The following is a 20,112-nucleotide window of genomic DNA, read 5'->3' as shown; positions in this document are numbered from 1 at the left end:
ATTTAAACATTTTTTCCAGTAGCATCTGTCTATGATAGAATTAAGAAAAATTCACAATACACACAGCAACTACAAAAATAATCTTTATTGTAAAATTAAACAGATACATTAGACAGACACGTACAAATTACACTTAAAAATGCTACATATAAAACAAAAAAAGTTATATTTAGGAACTAACCCACTGTTCCTTTACCTTGTTCTAATAATTTCCTGAGTGGCAATGCGAATAATTTCATTGAAATCAAATTGAATATACTTCCGCCAGAATCGCCGATCCCGACCGTAGATCTGAGCTGGATAACACGGACTTCCTAAAAACAGGCAAAAAAAAAAAAAAAGAAGAAGAATAAAGCAGTTGAAAAAAGATCATGATCCAGAACACCAGAGACAAAATAACCGAGATTAAGATCAGCAGACGCACCAATCCCATGGAATATTCTCGCCACGGCACGACCAGAGAACTTCTCCTCACTCTGACTGGCCAGGAAACCTCGGACATCCGCCCGGATCTGCTGCTCCCAATCCTTCAGCTTAGAGAAAGAAAACAACAAGAAAACGAGACAAGATACTTTTAAACAATGCCATTAAAAACCCTTTTAAAGACTTAAAGCATCTAAAAATAATAATATCTGACTCAGAGGAACCTTATCATGATGAACAACATGAGGTTCTACAGCCGCTAAAGGCTGAACTGTACATAAATATTACCCTGCACTTGTTTAGAGTCTCGTCCTCGTCGTCCTGCTCCTCTGTGAATTTCTTGCTCATGTCCAGGTCTCTCCTCTTATCAAAATAATCAGACAGCAGCTCCTTCAGCTTCAGACTGCGCTCTTCATCCAGCTCATCCATGCAGAAGCTGCAGTTCCGATACGCTACACTGAGGATTCACAAATACGGAGAGAGAGAGGGCGACGAGATGTGTTTACAGGAAACTGCAGTGGTGTGACTGATTACAGACCAAACCAGATTACAAAACAAAACACAAAAAAAAAGAGACAGAGAGAGTTAGCGAGAGAGAGAGAGAGAGAGAAAGAGAGAGTGAGTTAGCGATGGACAGCGCTAGTGACAGAAAGAGGGAGAGACAGAGCGAGTTAGTGACAGAGAGAGAGAGAGTGAGAGAAAAACAGAGGGAGTGAGTGAGAGACACTCTGATTCTGTTCTTCCTCCTGTTTTCTCTATATGAGTGAATGAAAGTGTTGTGGAGCTCAGGAGATTAACTATTTGTGAGCATCAGGAGTAAACACGAGGTATCCGCATGGCCTCCATCCACATGGTTGGGCACAGCTTGTAAACGTGAGCACGTGTTGAAAGCTGTGCACATTAGTCCAGCACAGTTTTGGAGCGCAGATATTTCCAGATTAGGGGTGGGCGATATGGCTCGAAAATAATATCACGATATTTCAGGGTATTTTTGCGATAACGATATACTTGGCGATAAAGGAAAACAGAAAAATAATTAATTAATTTCAGGAATATTGTATAAGTATAACAGTATAATCATTATGTGGCAAAATAAATAATATAGCATAAAATAATATAATGCAGTAAATAATATTGCAGAATATTTAGTGCATGCATATAAACTGCAAACTAAAACAATTATACAATAAATACACCTAAAGCTTCACAGTAAATAATAGACTACTTTTAAGACAGAACAGCCCTATTATCACGATATGGATTTTTCACATCATGATATTTCTGTGTCACGATATATTGTATACAACATAATATTGCCCACCCCTATTCCAGATACAGCTGAACTCACGCTTTTAATTCCAGAAAAATGCTTTTAAAATACCATTTAATGCCCTGCATATATATATATATATAAAAAAAGAACATTTGCAATGTAAAATTGTAAAATAATGTAAACTATCGTTCAGCTCTAATAAGGCCTAAACAAAGCATCACTGAACAAACCAACAATTGAAAGGATGACTCAGCGAATGGTGCTCTGACCTGCGGAAGGCCTTAAAACAGGCTTTAAGCTGGTAAAGCTGAGTCCTCTCCTGAGCCTGCACCCGACCGTGCAGAAACTCACACACCTGATCCAGTTCATCAGCCGTCAGATCTCCATAAGAACGGAAGTAGAAGGAGAGAGCAGAGAACTCCACAAGAATCCCACTGCGTCCCGTACCTCCATACGAACCTGATAACAAGAGCATAAAAATTAAATGAGTTTCTTTGATTTTACCAAATTGAAAACCTTTAGAAAATAATCAAGAGGAAGATTGATGATCACAAGCCATCAAACCAGAAGTAAAGCAGCATAAAGTTATCCGAAAGCAGTGTGTAAGACTGGTGGAGGAGAACATGATGCCAAGATGCATGAAAAAAAAAAACTGTGATTAAAAACCATTAGGGTTATTTCACCAAATATTGATTTCTGAACTCTTAAAACTTCATGAATATGATTTTTTTTTGCATTATTTGAGTTCTGAGAGCTCTGCATCTTTTTTGTTATTTTAGCCATTTCTCATTTTTTTGTAAATAAATGCTTTAAACAACTATTTTTATTTGGAATTTGGGAGAAATGTTGTCTGTAGTTTATAGAATAAAACAACAATGTTCATTTTACTCAAACATAAACCTATAAATAGCAAAATCAGAGAAACTGATTCAGAAACTGAAGTGGTCGCATCAAAAGGGGGCCCTTTAAACAGTAGTTTTATTTTATTTATTAATTGCATTATTATATTATGCATTATTAGACTTTTATCAGTGGCAAATAATGATCTTTAAAATACAATATAATCATTCTTTACTGCAGTTATCTCCTAAACAATATATCGTCTAAACTTAAACAGAACTACCCTTTTAAATGCCCTACCTCTCTCAGTGCCCCACTGCAGCTGTCTCAGGCCCCTCTTCACTAGAGGAAGCTGCCATCCCATAGTATCAGCGAGCTCCACCACATCAAACTCCACAGAGTCACACGACTCCACCTTTTCTCCCGCCAGACGCTTCCGTGCTAAAACCACTGCTACCGGAGGACATCTAACAGAACCAGAACCAGAACCAGAGGGAGACACTATTATATTATTATATTTCACTAGCGCATCTCAACAAATTAGAATATTATTGAAAAGTTACTTAATATCAGTAATTCAGTTCAAAATGTGAAACTCATGTTGATGATTATGACTTACAGCCAATGAAAACCCAAAAATCAGTGTTTCAGAAAATCAGAATAATTATATAAGACCAATTGGTACTTTTTGGCAGTGTGCCAAATCCTGCTGGAAAATGAAATCCACATCTCCATAAAAGTTGTTATCAGCAGAGGGAAGCATGAAGTGCTGTAAGATTTTTTTTTTTTAAGGACTTGATAATAAAACACAGTGGATCAACACCCACAGATGTTGCACATGTCTCTCCAAACCATCACTGATCATCAGCAAATTTTACATTTCATTTAAAGTAAATAAAGATCAGAGATCCTCCAGAGATCTGGAGGAAGAGTGGAGAGACACCCAGTCCAAACTGCTCGAGGTCTAGTGTGAAGTTTCCACCAATCAGTGATGATCTGGACACCTTTTATGGAGATGCTGGAGATTTCATTTTCCAGCAGGACTTGGCACACTGCCCACACTGCCAAAAAGACCAATTGGTCTCTAATATATAATATTCTAATTTTCTGAGACACTGATTTTTTGGGTTTTTTTATTGGCTGTAAGCTTCATAATCATCAACAACAATAAAGAAGAAGAAATAAACACAAAAATAGATCACTCTGTGTGTAATACATCTCTATAATATATGAGTTTTACATCCTGAACTGAAATGCACTATTCACACACACAGCTGTTAGATGTTGTTTTACATACATTTTGGTCAGCTTGCGGAGCTGCTGGGGACCTCCATAACACACCAACCGGCACACGGAGAGAGTCGGGTGCAGCAACTCCACCCACCTCTGAGGGTGGAGCTCCAAATAACACAGCAGAGTCTCCAGACCTGAGCAGAAACAAACACATACATTAACATGCAGTCCCAGAAAACCATTTAACCACTTAACCACCGGATTTAACCACTGAACACCTAAACAGACCACTTTGAGTGTCACTTATATATCTGACTATTTTTACTAACTATTTTTGTAAATTACATTTAAAAAACTTTCAATTTATCTTAAAATATAGTAAATTAACCAATATGACAGCTTATACCAAAATAATTACAGACCTGCCAACATCAGGGAAATAAATAAATAAAAAAACAAAATAAACAAAAAATAATAAAAATAAATTATATATATATATATATATATATATATATATATATATATATATATATATATATATATATATATATCATATTTTTGTACATTTGATAACAATAATAAGCGATATTTAAAATTATTTCAACATGTGTTTGCAAAAGTCTTATATTGTACTACCCTGTCCTTCTTTAAGATTATTAATGGATTAATGGATAATTATTATTATTAATGAAAACAACATATTTAAGACCTTTTTTTTTTTTTTACTAAAAATCACCAATGCAAATATTTAAACATCAAACAGTGCATGTTTGTGTAAATATCGTGACAAACCAGATTTTCTTAAGCTTTTAACAATGATAATTTAAATATACATAAAAATATTACTTAAAGTAACATTTTGTAAAATTGTGTGATTAATTATAATTCAAATTAAGATTTTCTTTTATTTAAAAAAAAATATATTTTTTTTATTGAAATATCTTGTTATATTAACCTCCCCTAATTATCATATCAGGATACTACTTTTTAGATGTTTTTAGCAAAAGGAAAATTCACACTTATCTCATTATTTCCTATTATATACAGTATCTACTAGAGACTTATAGAGATTATGTGTGTCCAGTATCATTTATTTTACTTTAATCCTGAATATATGAAGTTATTTGGAGTGCATTATTATTATTATCCTGACACTCTGGAACACTGACTTCTGTTACAAATTCTGATATAATTCTTGTATTTTCTTTAAATATCTCAATTAGCGTTGTGCCATATCATATATAATATCGTATGCATAAAAAAAAATAATTATGTTCATTGTGCTGCTGCTGCAGCTCCAGCTAGTGGTTGGATGAGAAACTGCAGCATCCTGTTAGCGAGCAGTTTCACCGGCTGCATTTTGGCTGAAAATCGTCCGACACCGATACACTGCCGATGAACATCCCGTCTCTAAATATGATTCTACCTAAAAGTTGTTCACATTAAAAAGGGTATGAAAAATAAAAAATATAAAAATTAAATTTCTCCTCTCACCCTCCTCTGTTATATCCAGTGCCTCTACAGTCTCCTGCATTGGAACGGCTCTCTCGTGAGTGTGACACACTCTCTGGACCGATCTCACTCTAAACCGCTCAGTCTCTTCTTCCATCTCTTCCCAATCACTTTCATCATTCTTTCCATCTAGATCCTCTCTTAGAGTTTCTGCATTGTCCGGATTTTCCTGTGGTTTCTCTTCCCCCTCGTGATGAGCATCAGATCCTTCCCTTTCCTCCTCCATACGCTGCAGTGCCGGTGAGATCTCCTCTTCCTGTTTGCTCTCAGACTCCTGAGGCGTGATGTTTGATTCAGACTGTTCTGGATGCTGCATCTCCTGCTGGATCTCTCCAGACTCCTCACACATCTCCATCAGCTCCATCAGCTCAGCATCATCCACCTCCTCAGCCTGAAGAGAGAGAGAGAGAAAAAAAAAAAAACACTTCAGTTTCTGAATCAGTTTCTCTGATTTTGCTATTTATAGGTTTATGTTTGATTAAAATGAACATTGTTGTTTTATTCTATAAACTACAGACAACATTTCTCCCAAATTCCAAATAAAAATATTCTCATTTAGAGCATTTATTTACAGAAAATGAGAAACGGCTGAAATACCAAAAACAAAAAAAGTCGCATAGCTTTCAGACCTCAAATAATGCAAAGAAAAAAAAAGTTCATATTCATATCAAGTTTTAAGAGTTCAGAAATCAATATTTGGTGGAATAACCCAGGTTGGTTTTTAATCATAGTTTTTTTTAATGCATCCTGGCATCATGTTCTCCTCCCTCCACCAGTCTTACACACTGCTTTTGGATAACTTTATGCTCTTCACACTTCTGGTGCAAAAAAATTCAAGCAGTTCAGTTTGGGTTGATGGCTTGTGATCTTGATTTTATTCCAGAGGTTTTTAAAAACTGATATACAGAAGTATTAGAATTAGAATTATTAGTTGATCTGTTGAGTTACCTGTGCTAAGTCCTGGTGCTTCTGATGGATCTGTCTGCACTTGCAGGCCGGGAAAACCTTCTGCACCAGCCTCTTCACAGTGTAGAAGTCCAATGTGTCCGCATAGATGTGTCTGCGCAGCTCGTGAAGATCTCCACCCTGTACACATTACCAAACCTGTTACTAAAGCTTACAACAAATAGCTGGTAACATTTAAATGATGTTTGATGACTAGGCCAGTCACGATAATTACATGATCGATTTATCATACAATAATATATGGAGATATATATTATATAGTATTTTATAGTTTTGAGGAGAGAAATCTGTGTAGATTAACATCCAGTGCTTAAATTACAGTTTTATTTACTGTACTATATATATATATATATATAGTAAAATAAATTACTATATAAATATTTTGTAATTTATTCCACTGGATGAAGATCATAAAGATCATAAAATTAATTATATTAAAACTACAAAACCTTTTTTTTTTTTTTAACAGGGCTTTTAATTTGAGACAAGGAAACCAGAACTGTGACAATACATGGAGATATATATTTTATTTTATAGTATTTTACAGTTTTGAGGAGAGAAATCTGTGTAGATTAACATCCAGCGCTTAAATTACAGTTTTATTTACTTTACTATATATATATATATATATATATATATATATATATATATATATATATATATATATATATATATATATAGTAAAATAAATTACTATATAAATATTTTGTAATTTATTCCACTGGATGAAGATCATAAAGATCATAAAAATAATTATATTAACACTACAAAACCTTTTTTTTTTTTTTTTTTTTTACAGGGCTTTTAATTTGACACAAGGAAACCAGAACTGTACCAATAGCGAAATAGAGAAATAAGGAAAACAAGGAGAGAAACTCTGATAAAACTTGCTAACAAAGTGATAGATATAGTAGTGCTGGAGAAAATTTTATATCACTATATAAAAGGCTACAAAAAACTGTGTGAATTAATACAATTTTATATTTCCACCTCCGGGACCTGAAGATCTACTGTAATATACTGGCTTATTAATGCTTAATTATTAGTTCACTTAAGCCTAGCTAGTTCAAAGTGTCAATTATAATTTTGTTTACTCAACAGTAAGATTACAGTAAAGGTCACAGTATTTCATCATATTGTGATGCATTTCTTATAATGAAACACAACACACACTTTATTAAGTTATTACTGTCCAGCTCAAACGACTATAAAATTCTTTAGTATAAAAAAACCTAGTGCTGCTGTTGTGTGAGTAAATCTCACCTCTGGGTCGAGGAACAGGTGGCAGTGAGCAGGTTCTCCGTCGCGGCCGGCTCGACCGATCTCCTGCACGTAGCTCTCGAAGCTTTTCGGCATGTTGTAGTGAACGATTCCTCGCACGTCCGATTTATCCAGCCCCATTCCAAAGGCCACAGTGGCCACCACCACCCTCAGCTCCCCACACATGAAGTTATTCTGCACTCGCCGGCGCTCTGACGCAGACATGCCTGCGTGATACTGCTCAGCGATCCACTTCAGAGGCTTTCGGATCTTCTTCCTGGCTGAGTTTCCAGCAGGGGAATAAATTAATATTATTATTTAATGCAATAATGAAGAATTCAGCATGTCGTTCAGTATTGCAGTGAGTATTTGACTAAAAGTGGCTAATGTAAAAATAAGGTGGTCAATCTTTTAATTTAAGCAAAGATTGATGATCACAAGCCATCAAACCAAGCTGAACTGCTTTAATCTTTGCATCAGGAGTGTAAAGAGCATAAAGTTATCCAAAAGCAGTGTGTAAGACTGGTGGAGGAGAACATGATGCCAAGATGCATGAAAACTGTGATTAAAAACCAGGGATATTCCTTCAAATATTGATTTATTGATTTTTCTGAACTCTTAAAACTTTATGGATATAAACTGTGTTTTCTTTGCATTATTTGAGGTCTGAAAGCTCTGCATCTTTTTTGTTATTTCAGCCATTTCTCACTTTCTGCAAATAAATGCTCTAAATGACAATATGTTTGTTTGGAATTTGGGAGAAATGTTGTCTGTAGTTTATAGAATAAAATAATAATGTTCATTTTACTCAAACATAAACCTATAAATAGCAAAATCAGAGAAACTGATTGAGAAACTGAAGTGGTCGCTATAGGTCTTCACTAACTTTACTTTACCAGCTCCCTACAAAAAAAAGCCTGCACTTAAATTCTTTCCTTCCTCGTCCCATTTTTTAGGTCGATTTTTAGATGCATCTCAATTTAGACATGGATGATTCTGAATCAATGCACAAATGACAAAAAATCTATTTTATACAGAAATAGTGTCAATTTTTGTCAAATTGTGTCAAGTATCTAGTAGTAATGCAACAAGGATGAATAAATACTGCATAGAAGAAAAAGATACCTGAAGATGCATCAATAATTGTTTTATAATCACATTACAGAGTCTGAATCATGATCAAATCGAATCGTAACTTGCCTAGAGATCCCCACCCCTAATATTTTTGTGTACATTACACTAAATTGTGGCTTTATTATTATTATTATTATTATTATTATTTTTTACCCAAAGCTTTCTTCTTCTTGCCCACAGGATTGTCGTCCTCCTTCTCCTTCACTGGCAGTGAGGACTCCTTCAGCACCACCCCCTGCAGGCAGGTGCGCAGCAGTGCAGCGATGCGGTTCGTCTCTTCTCGTCTGGTGCAGTAAACTATAATAGAGTCCAGCGACCCAAAGCGCTCGCCTTTTAGTAAAGAAACCAGCGCCTGGAAAAGAGAAAAGACACCAGAGGTGATGTTTCACTTTATAATGATTAAGAGTTATGCATTTATAGTAGTGCAGTAGTGCAGTATTAGTCATAAATTTACTTCAGTAGTTACATTCATAGTAAAACATTTACATTAAGGATGCAATTTGAGCCATATATTTACCTCAGTAGTGCTGTTTTACTAAGCACTTCAATATGGCTTTAAATAAATTATTTTTTTGCTGTTTGGTGCTTTCTTAGGATGAGGGCAGCTTTACATTTAGGATCAACTGATTTAGAAACTAATGCACTTAGGATTATTTTTTATTAAACACAACCACAATAACAGAAAAAAAAATAAAACTAATTATAGTACTTTAATCCTGATGTACCTGGTCTTTATCTCGGTCCATCGATACGGAGAGCTGGAGGTTGTGAGGAACAGCGGCTGATCGAACAGCGATGCCTTCTTGGTCGTTAATATCCAGGTGATGAGCAATGTCAAGAGCAGTGGACAGAGTGGCAGTGGCTGTCAGACCCAGCAAACAGCGTACTCCCAGTCGATCCCTTAGTACCTAAAAACACTTACATATTATAATTCTACTGCCTTATTTTAAAATGTACAACTACAGATCTGTCCATTAGTTATGTTGTTTTAATTATGTAATTTATTTTCATATGTATACAGTTAGGCCCATAAATATTTGGGCAGGGACAGGATTTCTTAACTTTCTTAGCTCCCCCCATCACTGGTTCAAATCCCGTTTATGCAGCTTGCCATCAGCTGCCGGAGCCCTGAGAGAGCACAATTGGCCTTGCTTTCTTAAGGTGATGTGGATCAGCACAAGGCTGCATCTGTGAGCTGATGTATCAGTCACTGCACGTTTTTTTACGAGTAAGTGTGCTGTAATGCTATTCAGTAATGTTCAAAAAGAGGCGGAGTCTGACTTCACGTGTATCGGAGGAGGCGTGTGCTAGTCTTCACCCTCCTGGTGTTGGGGCGTCACTAGTGATAGGTGGAATCCTAATGAGTCGGTTGGCTAATTGACCTTCTAAATTGAGGGGAAAATGGGATAAAATTGTAAAATATGTAAATAAATAATAATAATAAAAAACGGTTTCTAAACATGTCATTTGAGATTTTTGTTCACCTTAATTAAACCTGATAGTCTGCACTTTAGTTCTGTACAATTTGTTTTATTTTATTTATTTTTTTTTACATTTTGAAATGAACTATTTTTTTAAATAAGGAATTGCTTTAAATTATGAATTATTAATCAAATGGACTACAGCTAAAATAATTTTGAGAGTTCTTTGAGATAATCTGCTTGGTTGTATGCTTTTCTCAAAATGTCTTTTACATCTATGAGCAAAATATATAAATATATATATATATATATATATATATATATATATATATATATATATATATATGTATATATACACATGTTCATGTATTTTTTTCCCCAGTAATTCCCCAAATGACAACAGTGTTACACTGAACCATGACTAAACTCAGGGCTGTATTCAATTCTAAAACAGTTTATAAAACCATAAGGAAAGTGAAGGATAATAGTATATATATATATATATATATATATATTGGCATGTCTAATTATGGTACAATACATATCTAAATCAACATGTTGAGAGATTATCACCTTGCACAGTCTGAGATAACAGGGCCGGAAGTTGTGGGACCACTCAGACACACAATGAGCTTCATCAATACAGGCGAAGGCCACGGGGGGGAGCTGATCAGCAGGGGGGAGGCAGCCTGAGCCCGAGTGCCCTCCACCAACCAGAGCCTCTGGAGACAGCAGCAGGACGTGCACCTGACCTGCTTTCACCTGCTCATACAGAAATAAACACAAATAATATAAATCACACAGATTTTCTGCTAATGAAGTCTGATTTCTTCAGATATTGTGTATATATTTTGAGGGACAAAATAAACCTAATATGAATAAGAGCCTTAATTTAAAGCCTTAGTGTTTTATATTATATGCACTCCTAACAGCACAGTAAGTTACAGACCTATATAAAAGCCCAGTCATGCAAAATTATATAAATAAACAACAATGATAATAATAAAAAATAGCGTGATATACCGTTATATACGTTTTTGGTCATACCATCCAGCCAGCAAGACCTAGTGCTAGGCGATATGGGAAAAATCATATATCACGGTATGGATTTTTTATATCGCGATAACGATATATATCATGATAAACCCCATTTAAGTATGTTTTCAGTTATTCTTCAAAAAATATGACAAAATAATATCCTTGCTTACTTTTTTTTCAACTTTATTTCAAAGTGACATTAAACCAAACTTTTACAAATGAGAATTACTACCTTTTAGTGCAACAATATATATGTATATATGTATCAAATACAAACAGATGAGGTAGATGGAGTAGCTATTTCTTTTTTTTTTTCAAAATTATACAGGTATTTAAATTGAGTTATCAAAATAAACGCAATTACATTTTTTTAAATTGTCCGTCAAATAACGTAAAGCAGCGTCGTGTCGCAAAACCACATTATGAAGCTTTTTTTTGCGAAGATTACTTTATTATCACTTATATAAACCGAGTTTATGCTGAGTGACCACGCCAATACATATTTGCATGAATAATTGATGAAATTACTGTAGAAACGATAGGGTCCCCACGATATTTATCGTCATATCTGTTCTGGCTCTGCCATTTATTCTGTTAGCTGAGTGCCCCCTACTGGCAGAACAGTGGAAAGCCCAGTATTTTGTTAGCTCAGTGCCCCCTACTGGCAGAACAGAAAAAAGCCCAGAAGGCAAGGAACAGGAAGTAGTCATAGCAGAGCACATTGGACTCCATAACCTGAATCTGCTGAATGTGCTCTGCTATGACTACTTCCTGTTCCTTGCCTTCTGGGCTTTTTTCTGTTCTGCCAGTAGGGGGCACTCAGCTAACAAAATACTGGGCTTTCCACTGTTCTGCCAGTAGGGGGCACTCAGCTAACAGAATAAATGGCAGAGCCAGAACAATATCGTACAGCACTACTATGACCTGCCATAGTATCTGTACATTAATAAACCTGACCTTCTCTATAGCCGTCTCTCTCTGTTTCCGGGACATGTTGGAGTGAATGCAAGCTGCCTTCAGGTTAGCTGGAAGTCCAGAGAGCTGAGGAAAGACAGCTGAACATCAGTATAGAATTATTTATTAATAATTAGCCTGATACTGTACACAGTTCATCATTACCTGATCATCCATTAGTGACACCAAAGGCGACACAACCAGGGTTATGCAGTTGGATCTCTGGGCGTAGAGATAGGCTGGGAGCTGATAGCACAGAGATTTACCCATGCCAGTGGAGAGCACCACAAGAGTAGACAAACCTGAACAATACACATAAACAATAAATTTAGATAACATGAATCCAGAGAGCACCTTGACGTTTGTCTACTACCAGGCACGAAATCAGTAACTTTAATACTGTATGTTACCAATGTAGTTATTATATTGCAATTCTGCTGACAGTAGGGGTGGGTGATATGGCCCTAAAATAATATCATGATATTTCATGGTATTATCGCGATAACGATACTCTTGCCAATATGACAATAAAATAAAAAATACACTACTGTAACGAATCAAAACTTACATTTCATTATATTGTAGCTGAGATATAAAAAAAATACAAGAATTTTAGCAGATTTGTAACAGAAGTCGATGATCTAGAATGTCATGATACTAATAATAATAATGCACGCCAAATATCTCCATATATCCAGGATTAAAATAAATTTAAAAAATGATACTGGACAGATATAATCTGTCTCTAGTAGATATATAAAAGGAAATGAGAACAGTGTGAATTTTTCTTTTGCTTAAAACAGCAAAAAAGTAGAACCCTGATGTGATTATTAGGGGTGGGCGATATGGCACGATATTTCAGGGTACAATATCGTTCACGATATAAATTTTTTTTGGCGATATTATCGTGTATGATATGATATGGCACACCCCTATTTTATTTCATTCACTATTTTTCTGATTTTTCATTCCGTATTTTTCTTGTGTTCAAAATCTGTAGTAAAACATAAAAATGTTCAGCTTTGGTGTGCACTATTTAAAAAAAAAAAAAAAAAAGAGAGAAACACCCACAATAAATTAAGTGCATATTTTCTGCCACAAATTAATGTACAAAATATATATATATATATTGCAGTATTGGTTTTCTGCAACAAATATTATGATACTAAACAGAGCTCTAGAATGCGACCAAATTTCTCAAGGGTGCGACTAAGAAAACTTTTTATAAAAATATTTAAAATTAGAATTTCCAATCCACAAGGTCAGGGCGCACTTAGCTCTCAAAGGAAATGGGAAGTGATGCACAAGCCACGCAAGGCACTGTTATTTTTATTTATTCATTTATTTTTGCATTGTTACGATAGCAAAAACTTAGCGACACCCTAAATCAAGCTAAAATATGACTTTTTGACATGATATAGACCCTGTAAAAATTCTGCATCTCACTCATACCTGAAAGAATTCTCATTATGGCCATTTCTTGGCCAGGCCTGAAAGACTTGTAGCCAAAGTCCCGGAGAGCTTGGTACACCTCTGGAGGAACATCTGGAGAAGACCAAAAAAAAAAAAAAAGATCACGATTAGAAGAACTCTAAGACTTTGTTTTATTTACTTATTAATTATTTTTTTAAAGAGCTTTAAGAGTGTACCCTGTGTTTTGCCATCCTCTGTTGGTTCATACAGAGGCTCCATTGGTGGAGGAGGGGCGGGGCGTTCGTAGTCTGGTCTAATAACATTAAGCAGGATCTCCTCACCCTTGTCTTCTTTTTCTTCTGCTGCATTTTCTGACACACTTGGGGCAATGGCTTAAGATAAAAAACAATGATGTTATAATAAAGTACAGCTTGCAGAACCACACAAGAGCTTCATATTAAGCTATCTGAATATTTCTTATCTTTACATATACTGAAGCATACTTCTGTGTAACACACAACTGCAATCACTACAGTATTAATTACAGTCCAATCAGTACTCACGAATAGGCTCAGAGCGTAGAGTTCCTGTTGCTCTCGCAACTTCCTCTAGCGTGGGCAGCTCAAACGGCTCCTCCTCCTCTGGAGGCGTGTCCTGCTTGCCTGTGGTGTCCAGAGCAGGACCTGGGGCTTAAAGAGTGGCAAAAAAAAAAAAGTTTACACAATTTAACAGACGAGAATTAACAGACCACTTCAGTTTCTGAATCAGTTTCTCTGATTTTGCTATTTATAGGTTTATGTTTGAATAAAATGAACATTGTTGTTTTATTCTATAAACTACGAACAACATTTCTCCCAAATTCCAAATAAAAATATTGTCATTTAGAGCATTTATTTGCAGAAAATGAGAAATGGCTGAAATAACAAAAAAAAAAAGATGCAGAGCTTTCAGACCTCAAATAATACAAAAAAAAAACAAGTTCATATTCATAAAGTTTAAGAGTTCAGAAATTAATATTTGGTGGAATAATCCTGTTTTTTAATCACAGTTTTGTTCATGCATCTTGGCATCATGTTCTCCTCCACCAGTCTTACACACTGCTTTTGGATAACTTTATGCTTTTCACTCCTGGTGCAAAAATTCAACAAGCAGTTCAGTTTGGTTTGTGGCTTTTTTACACATACATACATAAAATTTAATATGACAGAATTAAACATTCAGTAGGAAAAACATTTATCAGTCAGGTATTAAGGAGCAGTAAAGCCGATCCGCTGAAGTACAGAGTTATACAGGAGTTTCAGTTTAGTCCTCCAGCTCCATTCTTTAGCAGTATTAGCATTAGCCGCCATCCACGCTAAGCGCTAGCTCTTTTGCCGTTCATTTTCTTACCTCTTCCTCTGCAGTCTCGAGCCCAGTGTCCCGTGCCACCACACTTATAGCAGCTGTCACCCTGACGATTAAAGCCCCCAAATCTCCCCCGACCCCGACCAGCACCACCTCCAAACCTCTCGCCCTTCAGCTGGAACTTCTGCATGTACATCTGAAATCACAGTCAGAGAAACGCACAGTCATAAACAAAAATATGACTAAAACCAATGTCTGTACCTATTACCTTTATTGAAACATTTATTATCGCAATGTACACTGACACCCAATACTTGCCCAGCCCTTGTACTCACCTGCTTGCGAAGAGCAGCACCTCTCAGAGCAAATCCTTTAACATGAGACTTTTTCTTTAGATTGATCTTCACAAAGTTTCCATCTGTGTTTTTGGTTGGTCTTGAAAAATTATGAGAAGAAAGAAAACACAAATTATTATGTATATATATATATATTTTTTTTTAAATCCCATTTCTCCTCAATTTCTAAGACCAATTACCCAACCAACACATTAGGCCTCCCCCTATCACTAGTAATGCCCCATGACCCATGTGTGAAGACTAACACACATGTGAACTGCTGCTGAGCAGGACCACAGTACGCTTGGAGGAAAGCGCAGCGACTCGGTTCCGATACACCAGCTCACACCAGCTCACAGATGCAGACTTGTGCTGATCGACATCACCTTAAGAGTGATGAGGGAAAAGATTGCCAACTCTGCTCTTTTAGGGGCTCCGGCAGCTGATGGCAAGCTGCATGACCGGGATTCGAACCAGCAATCTCCCGAGCCTAGTGGCAACTATGTTCATGGTAGCAGCCGCTCAAAGCCTCACACATATAGTATAATATATGGTTGTTTTTCTGGTCTGAATTAGTGAACATCTTCGTTAATGTAGAGCGTTTTCCTTATTGGTTTGGTTTCACCCAAAAAAAAAAAAAAAAACGCAATGTGATCATTTGTGCTCTGCTTATTGGTCAGACTTACTGGTTTGGGTGGGAGCAAGGAAAGTAAATACAGGAAGAGGCTCCTTTGTTCTGGACTAAACACTACTGTCTAAAATATTTACTGTTTAATGTACAAAACACACTGTAAAAAAATAAAATACTCACCTTCTGACTACATTTTTCACCCTCGAAGAAGCAGCTCTCACATCCTCTTCATCCACCTCTCCCAGAAGGTTCTCCTGAGGTCTCTTCGGTTTCTGAGCTGCAGTTTTCTTCGAGTCCTCTGGGTCGCTCTCGTCCTCCTCGGCTCCCTTTCCTTTCCTTTCCCTTCTTTTTTTTGTAGGAGGATTATCTGAGGTTGATTCGTCTTTCTTAGTCCTGCGCTTCTTTTGGACAGCCCCGTTTCCTTCTGCGTGATCTCCTGGTGCTTCGTCGGATTCTCTCTGCCTTTTCTTTCCCTTTTTTCTAACGCTTTGTTGCTCGTAATCAGCATCTTCAGTGTGGCCTGTGTTTTCTGCGCTTTGTTCTTTTTTGGATCTTTTTTGTAGTTTTTTGGTTTGCTTTTTAGCTTTGGACACTTTGGGGCTGGTTTCCTCAGCCATAAGCTGACCTTCTTTCTTGGTTTCGATACTTTCTAGGTTTTTTCCTTTTTTATCTTCTTCAGATCCTTTAAAACTGTAATCATCATGCAGTTCTTTAGCGCCCTCTCCAGGAATTTTGTTCACACAGAGCTGAGGTAGATCATCTGGAGGTTCCATGGCTGGAGACCCAATAGAAACGCTGCTTTTCATGGGTGTCCTCACAGCAGGTTTATTGGCTGCTACAAAATCTGCTTTAGTAATACTTTTCACAGTCTTATCTTCTGGTGGTGGGTCGGAATTGCCTGCGACTGGTTTCTCTAAACCCCCCTCTTCAGTGAAGACCTGGCAACGGTCCAGCCAGCCCCTGTCCACAGAAGACAGCCTCCTGGTCATGGACTGTTTGAGGAACTGAGCCCTTTCTGTAGATTTGCCTGGAGTTTCAGTGCTCAGCTTGGAGGACTTGGAGGGGGTGAAGGTGGGAAATGGGTTCAGTGGTTCGTTCTCCAGTTTGCTGCTAGCTGCCTGCACTGGTACGGCCGAAGGGTCTGGGCAAGTGTTGGCTGGTCTTGGTGAATGGGTCTCCACCGCCATCGCTTCCACTGATACTGCACCAAAAGCTGCACTGTCCTTCCAGGACTTTGCTGGTGTTCGGCGAGGGGTGGCTGCTTTTTTGAGGGAGAATGATCGTTCCTAAATTTTAAGATAAGCAGGAAGACAGATGGGTAGACAGACAGATAAGACAGCTACACTGCTAGACAGTCAATTTAATAAGAGTGTAAGAAAATAACAGTATCATGAATCATGCTGTATCACAATATTTAGTTTACCAATACTGTAATTAAACACAGTTCAAAAACAAGAAAAATCAGTAAATCTTAAAATTCTTTAATTTTCACAAAAATCATCAGTGCTCCTTATGTATAAATTCTACCAGTCAGGTTTCAAGTAGCAATAAAGCCACTCCACTGAATTACAGCTTTATAAAGGTGACTTTCAATAAAGCCTCTGAAGCGCTAAGGCTGGGTGCAGCAGTATTAGCATTAGCCGCTAACCGCGCCATTCATAGTTGAGTATATCGGCCTGTGGCCTGTGCGTTTACCTTGTTAAAATAAGCTACTAATGCTGCTGTACCCAGCCTTAGTGAAAAACTGGAAATCTAAGCTTACTCTAAATAAACGGGAAGCGCTTTTCTCACCCAAATAAACAGTTTTCTAGATTAACATCCAGCACTACTTTGACTTTAAAAGAAAATGCTTTTTTTTTTTTTTTAAGAATTACAGTTATGTTTACTTAAGGTAGCTCAGCTTCACAGGTCTCGTCGCCTTCTGAATTACAAGGAAAACATGGTGATACCCTTGTTTCTTCCTAGTGTCGCATAAAATGTGCCTCATAATCCAGTGCACCTTATAGTGCAAAATACGATACATGTTAAAATTGGTGTCAGACAGTGGTTCATTTTAGCAATAAACAGTTCTGCAATTTAATACAATTTAATTCTCACTTGCCTAGGCCAGCTGTGATAAATACATTATTCAACTTAATCAATCAATTTATAACATAAGTACATGCATACATAGATAATGCATATTCTTGTGGTAGGTTCACATGTTATGTGTATTATTTACGAGCATCTATAGTTATCGTGACAGGCCGACACTTACCTTTGACAGAGCTCCGAGATTAGACTTCAGCTTCATGCCGAAGTACTGAGCAGATGCATGCAACGTCTCTTTGTCTTTTAATGTCAGTTTGGGTGCAGCCACTGGCATGCTCTTTCGGTTAAGGTGAGACCCCCAGCAGTCCTTTTAATCACAAGAACACAATCATAATTTATTTAAACATACGGAAACACAATTACAGATCAACACAGATAAACACAGAAACACTGCATAAATCAGGGTACATACCATTCCTGCAGACTGGGATTCCTGTGATTTCACCTGAACATCACTCTCTCCACTAACTTTCGCCTCTTTAAGAGTGCGATACTCTTTATAAAGTTCTGCAAGAGAGCAAATATATTCAGGACATAATGAATATATACAAACAGAACTTTTTATTTAAGAGACAAAAACACGTGCAGTGTATTAAAAATTGATTATTAACTTACGCCTGGTCTCTTCTGGAGCTGCATCAATATCATCCTAAAAAAGCAATCATTAAATTATTTGAGAAATCAACAGTTTAATCCATAAAAAATGTGATAATTAATTGAGAAAAACATCTCACTTGTAGCTTTCTTTATTTAGTTTATAAAAAAAAAAAAAAGACATATTATTGTATAAAAAAAACTGTTTAAGGTTTACATTCCTTCAAATGTCTATGTATAATATTACAAATATATAATAAAAACAACAACAGGATTATTTTTGGAAATACCACCCAATGTGTTACCGTAAAACTAAGATTATCATACTTTTAAAATCTCACAAAATGTAGAACAAGAACTGCTTATATTATTCAACTGACTGCTAAAAATATTAACATACAGCAGATAGTTGACATAATCAACAATGTTTAATACATATATTTACTATATTTATATACTCACACACGCAAACGCACAAATATACATATACATGTAATAAAAAGAACAAAGATTATAATCAGGTGTTTTTTTGTAAACATGTACAGTTTTTACTGTTAATTTGTGTTTGTACTGTTAGGATTTTATGTTGTCCTTAGAACAATAAAATAGACAATTAAATCATATATTTAATTTTTTTTTCTCATATTCTTAGGAGGTTAACCTTATCTATCTATCTATCTATCTATCTATCTATCTATCTATCTATCTATCTATCTATCTATCTATCGCAGCATCACATAGACTTTAATAATATCTACCATGGAAAAAAATATATATATAAATATATAAATAAATAAATATTATATATATATATATATATATATTTTTTTTTTTTCCCATGGTAGATATTATTAAAGTTATTATTCCTCCATATTTCTAGGAGGTTACCCTTTTTTATCCAGCTTACTTTAGAATATCAAGTTTATTCGGATTTAATCACTGTCTTTTAAAACAAATAGGGTATTATCTCAAATGGTGTACATTTGCACGGGCGAGCTGAGATTTATTAAAGAATAGAAAAATAAATACACACAAGCATGACAACATTAGCTAAAGTTAGCTAACCTAATTATCTATCTATCTATCTATCTATATATATTAATAAATCATTATTTAGCTTAAAATTACCACAACTACAACAGGAACCAGCCTGCAGGTAAACACACAGCTTCACCGAGAGCAACAGAAACTCACATCTGAACAATAATGTTTAAATCACTCAGTATAAGAAGATATACAGGAGTAAACATGTAGCTAATGTTACCTTGTTGGGTTTCCTGTTGTTTATCTGCATAAAGGACTGTTCCCATTTCTTCAGGAGGATTTTTAAATCGTTATATCGGTCCATTCTGAGCCCTGAGAGAACCTTCCTAATTTATCTACAGGTTTTATTAGGCTACAGTGAATATTATAACATACAATAACAGGCTGCGCATGGGTGAGAGTTTATACAAGAGAAATAACTTAATAACTTCACCAGAATAACTCAAATAAACCAAATAACCAGCCTTTTACTAACTAACTATCCTACAGATTCAGCTTCAGCTCTCAGCTCGAGCTCCTTTCAACTCAGCGCGCCAAACCTCAAGCCGGTCGGAAAACACAGGAAGACGTCGAACCGGCCCCTGTCAAAATAAGAGTCCCACGTTA

The 20,112-nt window shown here is 36.1% G+C and overlaps 1 protein-coding gene across 1 annotated transcript; it reads right to left on the bottom strand.

Annotated features, from left to right (window-relative positions):
• Positions 1-70: 70 nt before the first annotated feature.
• On the bottom strand, positions 71-20,053 carry recql4 (RecQ helicase-like 4). The gene is made up of 24 exons (XM_049475700.1): positions 19,727-20,053; positions 18,484-18,517; positions 18,281-18,375; positions 18,035-18,175; positions 15,958-17,063; positions 15,147-15,246; positions 14,857-15,007; positions 14,031-14,156; positions 13,704-13,859; positions 13,507-13,599; positions 12,220-12,356; positions 12,058-12,141; positions 10,636-10,824; positions 9,367-9,549; positions 8,795-8,993; positions 7,511-7,788; positions 6,230-6,367; positions 5,264-5,672; positions 3,834-3,963; positions 2,837-3,003; positions 1,966-2,155; positions 712-880; positions 425-533; positions 71-314 (listed from the first exon to the last, which is right to left on the bottom strand). The coding sequence occupies exons 1-24, from the start codon at positions 19,808-19,810 to the stop codon at positions 193-195; spliced, it is 4,590 nt and encodes a 1,529-aa protein (XP_049331657.1). The 5' UTR covers positions 19,811-20,053; the 3' UTR covers positions 71-192.
• Positions 20,054-20,112: the final 59 nt, after the last annotated feature.

This window comes from Astyanax mexicanus, chromosome 3, assembly GCF_023375975.1.
Source record: "Astyanax mexicanus isolate ESR-SI-001 chromosome 3, AstMex3_surface, whole genome shotgun sequence".
Taxonomy (NCBI): Eukaryota; Metazoa; Chordata; class Actinopteri; order Characiformes; family Acestrorhamphidae; genus Astyanax; species Astyanax mexicanus.
The sequence above is the reverse complement of the archived record's forward strand: the minus strand, read 5'-3'. Positions and strand labels throughout refer to the sequence as shown.

What these genes read in the sequence shown, in the direction of transcription:
- recql4 (XM_049475700.1), bottom strand. Translation starts at nt 19,810, where the DNA reads ATGGACCGATATAACGATTTAAAAATCCTCCTGAAGAAATGGGAACAG. An exon ending in TCTACGCTCTGAGCCTATTC is followed by an intron (nt 13,860 to 14,030) that starts GTGAGTACTGAT and finishes TTTTATCTTAAG; the next exon opens with CCATTGCCCCAAGTGTGTCA. An exon ending in CATAATGAGAATTCTTTCAG is followed by an intron (nt 12,357 to 13,506) that starts GTATGAGTGAGA and finishes TGTATTGTTCAG; the next exon opens with GTTTGTCTACTCTTGTGGTG.